The sequence below is a fragment of the Athene cunicularia genome (assembly GCF_003259725.1).
Source record: "Athene cunicularia isolate RWA chromosome 11 unlocalized genomic scaffold, athCun1 chr11_part3, whole genome shotgun sequence".
Lineage (NCBI taxonomy): Eukaryota > Metazoa > Chordata > Aves > Strigiformes > Strigidae > Athene > Athene cunicularia.
The window spans coordinates 210,122-223,905 of NW_020799115.1; the positions used below are offsets into that span (position 1 = coordinate 210,122).

The 13,784-nt window shown below is 43.7% G+C and overlaps 1 protein-coding gene across 1 annotated transcript; it reads left to right on the forward strand.

The window, feature by feature from the left end:
• The first annotated feature begins 9,648 nt into the window (after window positions 1-9,648).
• LOC113484670 (olfactory receptor 1052-like) lies at window positions 9,649-10,632 on the forward strand. Its single transcript, XM_026857136.1, has one exon. It carries the CDS (start codon window positions 9,649-9,651, stop codon window positions 10,630-10,632), a length of 984 nt encoding a protein of 327 aa, XP_026712937.1.
• The last annotated feature ends 3,152 nt before the right edge of the window (window positions 10,633-13,784 follow it).

Below are 13,784 nucleotides of genomic sequence, written 5' to 3' on the forward strand. Positions count from 1 at the left end.
CAGCTTTGCTGGCTGGCTTGCCTATCCAAAAGTCTCTCAAGGAAGAGCTTTAATCTGTGATCAGCTTTTGGGATCACTTTGTGAGACCAGCACTCCTTTGGAACCCTCAGGTAGTAATAAAGTAAGACAATAACAGCAATAGAAAGTACAAATGGGTAATGCACAATGCAGTTTTTCACCACCCACCAACTGATAACCAGCCTCTGAAAAAAACAGATCCTGCAATAGCACTCCCAGAAGCAAGAGAGAACTCCCCTCCTTTTTATCCTGAGCATGACATTACAGGATAGGAAGTATGTCCCTGGCTAATTTGAGTCTGGTGCTCTGGCTCTGCCCCTGCCCAACTTCTTGAGTAGCTGCATAGGGACAGGACAGTGGGAGTTGGAGAGACCTTGATCTCTTAGCAACGACTGTACCTATCAGTGTGTTATCAGCATTCATCTCCTACCAAATCCCATCCAAACCACAGAACTATTCCAGGTACCAAGAAGAAAACTTTTTGCAGCCAAAACCAGAGCAAAAGACTGTGTCATACAAATGTGGATTATGGATTTCCCTAAATTCTGTTTCCAGCAGCAAGTGCTGGATGGAGATCATAGGATGGTTTGGGTTGGACAAGACCTTAAAGATCCTCTAGTTCCAACCCCCCCTGCCCCGGGCAGGGACACCTTCCACTAGCCCAGGTTGCCCAAAGCCCTGTCCAACCTGGCCTTGAACCCTGCCAGGGAGGGGGCAGCCACAGCTTCTCTGGGCAGCCTGTGCCAGGGCCTCAGCACCTCACAGGAAAGAATTTCTTCCTTACGTCCAATCTCAATCTACCCCCTTTCAATTTAGAACCACTGTCCTTTGTCCTGTCTCTGCAGACCCTGATAAATAGTCTCTCTCCATCTTTCTTATAAGCTCCCTTTATGTATTGAAAGTATGGTTTCCCTGGAGCCTTCTCTTAGTGCAGACTGAGCTACCCCATCTCTTCCACTCCTTGCATTATTCAGCTCATTTCCCAGCCCTGCTCTGGACACACTCAAATAGGTACACATCTTCTACTGGGGACCCTAGAACTGGATATGTTAATCCAGGTACTGAGACTCCAAGTCACTACTACACTGCTGCTTCTGATACAGGACTGTACCGCCAATTATGTGTATAATTTGCAATCCTAATACTTTGCATGCATAGCCGTATACTTGTGCATATCAAAGCATGAATGAGAAAGGTTTGTAGTAGCCAAACAGTGTTGCTGCCAAAAGTGTCAGATGAGGCTGCAAGCTTTAAGTTTTTATACACTCAGTAACTAAGGAATACATTGAAGATATAATATCCCTTTTGGCTATAAAAGGGACAGTGATTAAGAATTGTAGTATGCATATAATTGGATATAATTTTTTCATTTGGTAGGAGAAGGCAAGAACTCAGAAACGGATCAAAATGCGAAGGCTGAAATCAAATTATGATAGCTCTTCAGCAGCATGTGTTCAGCTCTGATTCTCTGCACCAGACTGATAGAACGGGAAGGTATACTTCCTAGAGTGATACCCTGGCTTTTGGGTGCAAGGGTTTGTTGGGGTTTTTTTGTTTGTTAGCTTTTTAAAAAGGATAAACAATGCTACATGTTGTCTTCTCTGATGGTTTTATAGATTGGTTTGTGGCAGAGACATTTCATTGCAGACTCAGTCTTTGTCTGCCTTCTTTTTCTCTTGTACTGGAGAAGTTCTCCAAATAAACCAAACACTCTCTCTCAGACACACACAAGGAATGGATAGTTTTTCCTTTCCTTCTGTAACTTTCTACAGGACAGCTAATGGCAAACAGCTATGCAAGTAAGAAGAGGATAGAGTGGCCAGGGAGATAGTCTGTGATGTTTGCCCTCCAGCACTGGTGCTGCTGTTCAGTTAATCCTTGCTGCCAGAGCACCTGCTCACAAGCTGACAAGCAGTGAACTCTGTCTCAGAATCCACGAGCAGAAAAACAGCAGTCTGATAAACAGAGTCAGACACCTGAAGAATCTAACCCTAAAGCCCCACTCTTGGAGGAGGAGACACAAAGGAAGAAGAAAAGCCCAATGCTGCAAAGAGTCTGAGAGTGCCTACTTGGGCGTTTAAATTTAAAGTCACGTGCACTAACTGGATTCATTAAAAGCAGCTGGGGACTGGGGCCAGGCTTAATTAGCCAGAGGGGAAGAGTAGTGAAGGTTTGCCTCCCACAAACCTCAAAAGGGAGAGCAAGGCTCAGCATGTAAGGGTGACTGAGAAAGGGGAGACAGGCTAGACGAGTCACGAGCTTGGCTCTTCCTGACCAAGAGCTCTACATTTCCAGCCCCTTTCTTTAACTGGTATTTGCAGTGCTGTAGCTTTAGGGATCATGTTGTCCTCTCTTGTCTGTGAGCTACAGGGGCACATACTGGTTGCTTCATTTTCTCTGGCCTGTGGATCTCTGAGCCATGCTGCAGAGAGAGGATTTCTCTGCAGCCTTGTGCAGACAGAGGCATCAGGGGCTCACTGCATGGTGCAGGAAACTCAGGTGAGCAGTGTGCAGGGCCACTGGGCTCTCTGCTCCCGAGGGAGGCCTCCCAAGCAGCACTGCATGGCTCCCCGAGGAGGTGAATCCTCACACCGTTTAGTTGAGTTGTGTTTTAACTCAAGTTGTTACATGCTTCTTGCATCATAAGCAGCATTTCACACTTACTGTCCTATATGCCTATTGTATAACAGCCTTAACTGAAACTACTATGCATTAGCTGTGTCCCAGTGTAATATTATTCCTGTTGCATTATGCCCCTTGTATGTTGCATCTCCACTTCACTGCATCCAGGCTTCTTCTTTCCACAGTAAACAAGATTTTTCCTTTCCTCTGGTGACCCAAAAATATCCAAGTGACAACAGTGGTCTGCAATGGACAGTCACAGCCAGTGGGTACTTGCTCGTATTTTGGGGCTAAGGAAACAATGTGGCACACATTAGGAAACTTGTTTTTGACTTAAAAGTCCTGAGTTTCATGATTTTTGTCAGGAGTAGTAACCGTTTGGGCTGGAGGCCCAGTTGTCCTGGAGGCAAAGAAGACGATGGCTCACTCTAAGTGTGGTCACAGGGGAGTCACTCTCCCATGAGAGAATTTCTCTCCTGAGTGTGGTTCGGAGGAAGACCAGTCAGAGCACAGTTGTCAGAGCAGCAGCTGGTGCAGCCCAGGAAGGGTTCAGTGTCTGCCCTATCCCTTCACTGGCCATCTCAGTGCACAGGACAGTTTTGTCCCTTGCAGTGTCCTGTGTCCTTGAGTGGCACCCTGGAGCCTGTGGATGTCTGTTTTGTCTGTTCTAGAAGACTGGAGGGCTGTAAGGAGAGCACCACAGAGGCCAGCATGTGGGGGGCTGAAGGCAGGGTTGATGCTGTTTAGATCTGCTTTGTATGCTGGCAGCAGTATCTTGTTCATCTCTAGGGTCAAGAAGAGAACTTGTCAGCATGCTGGGGCAGAGACAGCAATAACCCCAAGAGTCCCCATGACCATAAGGTCCCGCTGCAAGGTGCTTCCCCTCCCCTCCACACTGGGCTGGGGTGCGGGGCCCAGCCATTCCACACTACCCTCGTCCCCTGACCAGAAAGGGGTGAGATTAAGAAGATTAATTACAAGAATTGATATGACTATGTATAAGAATCTGTCTGTGTATCGGATAAGAATCTGTTTACTACGTATCATTATACCCTATGTAATCAGCATGCTACACAAGTTAGGTGTTTGGTGGTGGTGAGACGACTCCCCTGTGCTCCAGCCATTAATAAAGGAGTGTCTGCTTATCTACATCACATTGGTGTCAATAAATGATTTTATTTCCTTTGGTGACAATGGGTGGTACGTTCTGGGAAATTGTCTGTAATGGTATAATTGGTTCTGTGATCTACAGTAGGGGGTCCCTCCTTGGAGGCACCCAGCTTGAGCTGACCTGCATGTCGGGTAAATAAACCCCCTGTTTACTCAGAAGGAGTAGGAGGAAAAGGTGCTCCAGGCACCAGAGCAGAGGTTCCCCTGCAGCCCGTGGTGCAGACCATGGTGAGGCAGGCTGTCCCCCTGCAGCCCATGGAGGTCCATGGTGGAGCAGAGACCCACCTGCAGCCGTGGAGGAGCCCACACCGGATCAGGGGGATGCACCTGAAGAAGGCTGTGACCCTGTGGAGATGGGCCCATGCTGGAGCAGGTTTGCTGGCAGGAATTGTGACTCTATGGGGAGCCCATGCTGGAGTCTGTTCCTGAAGAATTGCACCTGTGGAAAGGGCCCATGCTGGAGCAGTTTGTGAAGAACTGCAGCTTGTGGAAGGACCCACGTTGGAGGAGTTTGTGGAGGACTGTCTCCCATGGGGGACACCCCATGCTGGAGCAGAAGAGTGTGAGGAGGGAGCGGCAGAGACAATGTGTGATGGACTGATGACAGCACCAATTCCCCATCCCCCTTGTGCTGCTTGGACAGAGGAGGTAGAGAAAGCAGAAAGGAGGGATAGGGGGAAGGTATTTTTAAAATCTGGGGTTTGTTTCTCATTGCCCTACTCTGATTTGACTGGTAATAAATTAATTTCCCCAAGTCAAGTCTGTTTTGCCAGTGACAGTAATTGCTGAGTGATCGTCCTGTTTTGCATTAATGAGAAATATCATGGTATATCAAAACCCCAAAACCATAGTGAGGGAAGAATTTAAAAAAATACTCAAAGGGAAGGAGGCACTCAAGGAATGTGCATAAACACCTTGCACTAGGAGTGGCCTCTCCCAGTACAAAAAAATCGTTAACTCCTAAGATGGAAGGTGAGAAAAGTGTTGAAGAACTTTATATTCAGGTCTACCTCAGCTGTTGGTAAAAGGGTAACTTTGCCAAATGGGAAAAAAAGTTCTATAGAGGGAAGAGTATAAAATAAAGGCAAATCACAAAGTATTACTTTTTAAAAATCTGAAACAAGTGACAAAAACTCAGTTTTTAAGTGATTGAAAAAAAGTTTGCAGCTCTGACAGCTACTGACAATGCTAATGATGAGTGTTGTCTTGAAATCAAGACAAAATTTGTGATTGCAGGTGGTGCAGAGAGCATCAGTGGAAAATATGTATCCAGTCTTTGTATGTTTCTTATTGACAAGGTAATGAAAAATCTGTTTGAAGATGCCTGCAAGGATCTTCAGGCCAAGTACAACGATGGCAAAGCCAGGGTCAAAACATCGGTAGACTGTCACTCTCACTGTCGTGTAATTACTGAAAAATCTTGGAAGTGTAAGCACATCAACTTGGTGCCCTTACAATTATGATGTGAAAATAAGGTCAATGAAGATAAGAACTTCAGAAGGAGTAAGATTTGTAGCAACATTGTTGTGACCTGGAGGCAGAGAGATTGCTAAATGTCATCCTTGTCTACAAAGCACCTTTCCACTGTGAAACTTTAGCTATTGAATTTTTATACATTAAACAAACCAAGCGGGAGTGAAACAGTTGCTGAAAAATTTTCAAAGTAAACAAGAACAGATCGTTCAAAATTGAAAACAGAGAACATCAAAAGAATTGCTGAAGAATATAAGGAAATTATCCTGATAGGGGAAGTCAAAATTACTTAATTCAGAGGGATTGCCAAGAAATAAAATTTTCACAGAATTCTTTATTTTATGACTGGTAACTGGGCACATGCCTAGCAGTGTCAAAGAACGGTTAACTAATTAGTACTGACTTTAATATTGACTGACCCAGGGAAATCAAGAAACAGATTGGAAACTTACTACTATTGGACTGAGTGTATTATTTCCTGAACAGTGACTTCAGAGCTAAGATTTGCCCAATTAAGAAACAGCCAACATAGCTTCTTCAAGGACATACTAACTGTGTGACCTTCTACGATGAAGTGACTGCATCAGTTGTCAAGGGAAGAGCCAATGCTGTCATCTACCTGGACTTTTATGAGGCCTTTGATACAGTCCCCCAGAACTTTCTGGTTGCTAACTTGGAGAGGTCTGGGTTTGATGGATGGACTGTGAGATTGATATGGAATTGGCTGGGTGGCCATGTCCAAAGAGTTACAGTCAGTTTCTCAACATCAAAGTGGAAACCAGTAGCAAGCAGTGACCCTCAAGGGTCCAGACTGGGACCAATACTATTTAATATCTTTATCAAGGACATAGACAGTGGGGTTGAGTGCACCCTCAGAAAGTTTCTAGATGACACCAAGCTGAGTGGTGCAGTTGATTTGCTAGAGGGAAGGATGCCATCCAGAGGGACCTTGTCAGACTTAAGTGAAGTTGTGCAAACCTCATAAAGCTCAACAAAGCAAAGTGCAAGTTCCTGCACCTGGGTTGGGGCAATCCTCATTTTCAGTACAGCCCGGGGTATGAATGGATTGAGAGCAGCCCTGTGAAGAAAGATTTGGGGATACTGATCAGTGACAAATCGGATATGAGCCAGCAGTGTCCACTCACAGCCCAGAAAGACATACACTGAGCTGCATCAGAAGAGGCATGGCCAACAGTTCAAAGGCGGTGGTTCTTCCACTGTACTTTGATCTCGTGAGACCCCACCTGGAGTACTGTGCAGTTCTGGGGTCCCCAGTACAAAAAAGGCATGCACTGAAGAACGAGCAGGTCCAGAGGAGGACCATAAAAATTATCTGAGGGCTGAAACACCTCTTCTGTGAAGAAAGGCTTGAGCGAGTAGGGGTTGTTCAGCCTGGAGAAGAGAGGGCTCCGGGGAGACATTATTGCTGCAACCAAGGGCTGTAGTGACAGGATGAGGGGCAACAGTTTTAAACCTAAAGAGGGTAGATCTAGATTGGATATAAGAAATAATTTTTTTTTACAGTGAGAGTGGTGAGGCACTGGAATAGGTTGCCCGGAGAAGTTGTGGATGCCACATGATTGGAAGTGTTCAGGACCAGGTTGGATGGAGCTCTGAGCAGTCTGCTCTAGTAAAAGATGTCCCTGTCCACAGCAGGAACATTAGGCTAGATGCTCTTTAAAGGTGCCTTCCAGCACAAACCGTTCTATGATTCTATGATTTTATAAAGAAATGACAGAAGTGTTTTATTTCAGTGTGATTGTTCTGAGATTTTGCAAACACTGAAGCTTTGATACAACTGGTTAAAATGCAGCATTATCACTTGGTGTGCTTCTGCAGAAGTAGCAAAGACATTTTATTTGCTTACATATTATCATATCCCTCGGTGCATAAGAAAAAGCCTTGACAAGGAGGTAGTTGGTTTAGCTGAAGGATCCTAGAAACATATTATGTTCCATCTTGAATTATATGAATTTGTTAAAGTATTCCATAGCCTCAGTGCAGAGATTAGAAGTGTTTGATGTAGTGATTCACATCTGTGCTTCTTACGTCTTTAGTGTGTTTCAGAACACGTTGAAGGACATGACTGATGTCAACAACCACTTGAGAAACAGGCTTCTCAGAATGTGAAACTAAGTGTCACTTCCCAAGTGATTTAATTCACCCATCCTGGAGCACCAGACCATGCAAGTTAGTGGGGCTGAAATTACTGATCAGCTTCAGAGAAGTTTTGGGAGAAAAGCCTTCATCCTTGCTGAACAGAAAAAACTTTATCTCATTGCTTGTGATTCCCTTCCCAATATGCAAAGTGTTTTTATAGTCCATGATTTTATAGTCCTAATTTAGTAAGTAGCAGAATAAAAAAGAAAAATCACACAAAGGATCACATGGGAAAAAAAAAAAAAAAGTTCTCTTTAGAACTGAGAGAAATAAAGTCCATCTGTCTAATTGCAGGAAAAGGGAGGACTAGCTATCTCCACCGGGAATAAAAGGGATATTTTAATGGTCCCGTTGTGCCTTGTCTCAGGTTGAGACTCTGTGGCCCATCAGGAATTCTACACCTAAAAGTATATGGATGTGCATGGTATCTGCTAAAATACCTACTTGCTGATAAGGTGCAAGAGATCTTCCTGTCTCTGACTCTGTTAGAGATACAGCACCTCTTCCTTCCTGGCTTTGGAAAAATCAACATTAGTTCTTACTTAGAGCTACTAGAGAATATACACCTTGCAGTCCAATCTGCATTAACAGAATGTTTTCCTCCTCCTTGTTTCTTTCACACCTACAAGAGAAGAACACTAATGCACCCAGCATACTAAGATGTGAGTGGTAAGGTAAGAACAGGGATGGAATTAAAATTTCTGTGGTGACTACAAATGCATATATCAGTCATATTTATACCTTTGTTTTACTGAGGAGGGAGGAAAAATTCCCACTTCCCTCCCTTACAGTGTAACAATACAGGTATTCTTGAAAATCTCTGATTTTTTTTTTTTTTTTTTTTTTTTTTTGGGTTTGCTAGCTTTCTAAGCAGTAATTTTCTCATCTTGCTAAGGTTCTGATTGACATATTTGACATGTTTGCCATCAAACCAAACTATTTGATTCAAGATAACAATTTACAAAATGAACTAACACCCTACAGGAGACAGTCTAGGAAAAGCGACATACTGAAAAGGTCACTGTGTTAAAACTGATGGTGGAAAAATGCAGAAATTCAAGAAGTGTCCGGACAACACTCTTAGTTGTACAGTTTAAATGTAGGTAGTTCTGTGAGGAGCAAGGAGCTGGACCTTATGGGTCCCTTCCAATTGATGATTTTATGATTTTATGATTCTATGAAATTGTGGAAGGGGAAAAGTGGGTTTCTTTTGCCCACAATGGGAGAAGGGTAACAGAAGATTTTTCAGTTAAATTCGAATGGGAAATTTTGAGTAAATTTTTAAGAGAAAACTGCATAACATTAACTTTTTAAGAAGAAACAAAAGTGACTAGGGACCATGGGAAATCTATGATACTGGAGATTTTAAAGAACAAATTAGTCCAATATTTCAAGCAAAGTAGAGCTCATTCTTCCTTGGAAAAATGAAATGGACAAAATCAGTTCTTCAAAGGTATCTTTAAAACTTTTTATTCTTGGGAACAGAAAGGTTTTTAGACTTCATAAGCAGACTATGCCTGAGAGTTCAACCAATTATAATTCTCATTCTATTCTCAGATTTATGGAAGTAACAGCAGAGCAGAAGCCATGCTGCCTTTCAGCCTGAAATGCCATTAATATTTATAGTTGAGCTTTTCCAAACCCCTAGCTTTGGCCTTCTTCTTACCATAATTGCTCCAAAATACCATTTTGTCATAGTGATAAAGTATGCAATTCTGCCCCCAATTCTTCTGTTATTCTTTCTGAGAGATTTTCCTAGTTTAACATGTGTTTACCTAACAGTGCACAAAGTTATTTACCCAGATGATGTCTGTATAAAATGGGAAAGTCAAGCTTTTCAAGTCATGTTTGAGTAGATATCTAAAATAGGTGAAGTGAAACAAATATTAAGGAGTTATTGCCTGCTGCGCACCTTAGAAGTTAAGCTAAATATTTGGGAAGGGAGAAGTAGTGAGACCTGCAGGAATGTGTGATTTGTTAACCTGTGCTCCTTCAGAGTACACAGAGGGAATACAAGCCTTTGAGAGGCAGGAACTGCCTATGAAATAATTTGAGTTCAGAACCTGAAGAACATGAACAGTGCGATACAGAAAATTATACCTTCATCGCAGATCAGCCTCATGAGAGCTAGTTTGACCTACTGACAGTCAGCCTCTGTTTGCCTTGTTGTCTACAGTGTAATCTTGTCTTTCCCACCTACGATAGATGGCAGAAAGGAATCACACTGTGGTGACGGAGTTTATCTTGTTGGGATTCACAGACAACCTGAAGTTGCAGGTCCTTCTCTTCACGGTGTTTCTACTGATCTACCTGTTCACCCTAGTGGGAAATCTGGGGATGATTGTGCTCATCCACATTGACCCCAAGCTTCACACCCCCATGTACTTCTTCATCAGCACTCTTTCATTCCTAGATGTCAGCTACTCCACGATCATTATACCTAGCACACTCATGACCTTTGTGGCTGAGAGAAAAGTCATATCCTACACAGCATGCACGGCTCAGCTCTTCCTGTTCTGCATTGCAGTGACAGGAGAGTGCTACCTCCTGGCCGTCATGGCATATGACCGGTTTATAGCCATCTGCAACCCCTTGCTCTACCCTGTCATTATGTCCAAGAGGTTCTGTGTGCTCCTTGTGTGCAGCTCCTACTTCATGAGCTGCATGAATGCGACTCTTCAGACATTATTTATATTCCACCTGTCCTTCTGCAATTCCAACATCATCAATCATTTCTTCTGTGATATGCCTCCCATCCTGAAGCTCTCCTGTTCTGACACTTACATCACCGACCTGGTCCATTTCACCTGTGCTACTGTTCTCGTCATCTCAACCATGCTGCTCATTCTCGTCTCTTACATCTGCATTGGGGTTACCATCTTCAAGATTAAATCTGCTAAGGGCAGATGTAAAGCCTTCTCCACCTGTGCCTCCCACCTGACTGCAGTCACCATGTTCTATGGGACAGGCTCCTTCATGTACTTACGGCCCAGTTCAAAATACTCTGTGGAGCATGACAAGATCATCTCTGTGTTTTATAGTCTGGCAATTCCCATGCTGAACCCTATGATTTATAGCCTGAGGAACAAGGAAGTCAAAGAAGCCCTTCGAAGGACAGTAGTAAAGCTATATTACTCTCCATGTGTACCACAGAGATTCAGGAGTCCAAGCAGGACTGAGAGAACCTGAGAACTGTTGAATATGCAAGTAGGTTAGTCCTGCCCAACAAAGGGAAAGGAAAAAGAATCAATATCTAAGACTGCATCTTGCTGCATGTGTCTGTTGTGAAAGAGAATAGTCACTCCTCCTCCCTATTTTACCTCACCCCCTACAAGAAGGATGTGTCACTGAGCAGTCCTTAGGAACTAACTTTTCAGATGGTGACAGCCACTATTTCAGTGATACTATGCTTTGTAACATAGTAGTGCCCCACATCTAATTTCATGTTGTGACCTCTGCAACTATAGAGTGCCAGACAAGTCCTTTGAGAATACTTATAGGCATTTTTGTTCAGAGTTTTTTTCTATTTAGAAGATGAAGGTAGCAGGATAGATCTCTAATTTTAGATATTTGCTGTGTAGAAGTCTAAAACTGAATTAGTTTTTTGGGGTCCATTTATGCCAGTTGAGCCTAAGTTCTAACAGGCAGCTCCACTAGGCTTGCATTAGGTAGACACCACAACTTCAGGCAGGATTCCCTACATGATAGGTATGTGCTGCCAGTTTCTGGATATATTGCAGCAACTCCTATATTTCAGCTACCCAGGTACCACTCTAAACAGTGGTGAAGGATGGGCTGCAGGAAAAAACCCATCACCTCACACATTTAATCTCTCTTTCCTTTAGGATTTCATAAAGTCAAATCCTGGTACTCAGTTTAACACCAGAGACCAATGAGACCAACACATATGCATGCCCTGGGTTATTGAGCCTTCCCTCAAATACAATGGGAAGGTCCTTTCTGGTAGTGGATAAAACTAAGCCAGTTGTTCTGTGCTGTGAAAGATGGTCAGACCATTTGGTGGGCACATCTCAAATAAACCTTACCGAAAGGAATCATTTGAATGCTTAATCCTTATTTAATGCAGGAGATTTGTCAAAGAAGGTGTTTGCTGTACTGGTGATGGGAATCTTCCTGATTAGTGACATGATATAAGGGGGTCTGGAATGATGAACCTTAGGAAAAAGAAAAGTACTACCAAGCAATGGACCTAGCACACGTGACCAAAGAAGGAGAGAAGAGACTTTGGTAAAAACAAAGATGGGTACCTTGGTGGGAAGGGGGAATCTACAGGTTAGTTTGTGGTGAGAATGAGCCTTTTGGGAAACTTTATCCCAAAGTACTTGTGAGGATGGGATCAATGCATACCTCTTTGTCCAGGGCTCCTGAACAACCCAACCAGGAATGGCCATTGTTCTGCACCCAATCCCTACCATGCTCCCTACGCACCCTATGGGGGTAGTCCAGCTCTAAGATGAAAACGTATATAATCTGAGGTATATACCCCAGTGTATCGTGTGAGAAAACACCAGAAAATGAAATATGGGTATAGACACTAATGAGGTTTAAAATGGAAGCATTACAGCAAAGAGGGAAAAGCACATGGTGGCAGACCAAAAATTAAGGTCTGGTTATGTACATGATTGGTCTTTATTGAACATTAGTGCCTTAGCAATACCTAGAGTCTGCATACTTCTTAATGTTACTATAAAAATGGTCATACAAACCTGAGAGTGACTAGGAAGACAAGGGCATAGATCAGGGTTAACTAATTTTTAATGGTGATGATCTGAACATCAACAGAGAAAATAATTTACTTTCACTATAGGTACCATTAAAGAACATCATCATGTAGCAAACAGAAAAAAAAATGGGGAAAAAACCCTAAAACTGAAGTGGCAAACAGTCAGAAGCTCTGGTGCTGCTGAGTATCATCTTAACAGATTTTAGAATCAGGCTTCAACCCACCCAGTAGCTGGGGCTGCCCGTTGATCAGCCCTGAGTCTAATCAGCATGATCTGGAGCAGGACAATAAAGTTGTATTTCTGACCATACCACATGTGTGAAAGTGTCTTCTGCAGTCAAAGAAATCATCCATGTTTTCCCTAAAATCAATGAGGGGTCACTAATGGGGATGTAGACTCGGGCAACACCCCAAATAATATACATCCAACATGCATGGAGAGGAGAGAGATTTGAGGATTAACCCTGAACTGCAATTTAGTATCTTTGGTTTTCCATTTAAAAAGAAGTGTAGAATTATGTGCCATTTCCACCTCTCAGTCAAGATGTAGACCACTCAGTTTCTGCCATCTGATACAGGGAAGCATAGATGCTCCCTCTGTAAGATCTTGCAGGATAGAGACATTTTGCTACTGTTAAGAAGTAGGACAAAGTGTCACTCAGAGACCATGAAGTCACTAGAAGAATTCACTGTGCGTGCATTATAGCTTGTGTTTAAATCAAACCATGAACTTCCTGAGATAGGTGGAGGGATGTTTGTGTTGGAAAATAATTATTCACGCTGCTTAGCTTAAGGATAGAGTTGTAGAGTCCTAATGTTGTGGCCAGATTCCATTAAAAAAGGATGAGATGAGAGATACTGTTTTGTGATGTCCGAGGAACAAATATAACCTATTACAAACATAAGAAGAGTGCCCCGGCTCCAGTGTCTGCAACTAGTGCTCAGTTCCAGTCTGACAAACCAATGTAGGACTATGTCATATTTTAAGCCCAGAGGGCAATTGAACACCACACAGCCGCTTGCTCACTCCTCCCCCACCGGTGGGATGGGAAGGAGAAAATACAATGAAAAGCTCAGGGATCGAGACAGGGACAAAGAATCCACTCACCAGTTATGGTCAGGGGCAAAAGACAGACTCAGATGGGGAAGAAAGAACATCAATTTAATTTGAACACCATCACCACCACTAATTTACAAGAGTAGGACAGTGAGAAATACAACCACACCTTAAAAACACCTTCCCCCACCCCTCCCTTCTTCCTGGGCTCAGGTTTGCTCCCAGTTTCTCTCCCTGCTCCCCTGCAAGTGGTGCAGGGGGCAGGAGATGGGGGTTGTGGTCAGTTCATCACACATTTTTTCTGCTGCTTCCTCCTCCTCGGGGAGGACTCCTTGCACTCTTCTCCTGCTCCAACGTGGGTTCCCTCTCACGGGGGACAGTCCTCTATGAAAATCTCCCACGTGGGTCCTTCCCAGGGCCTGCAGCTCTTCCCAAACGGCTCCACCATGGGTCCCTGCCATGGGGTGCAGCCCTTCCAGCAACAGACGGACCTGGCGCCGGCTGCCCTCAGAGTCCCGGCCTTCTCCAGCGTGGGGCCCC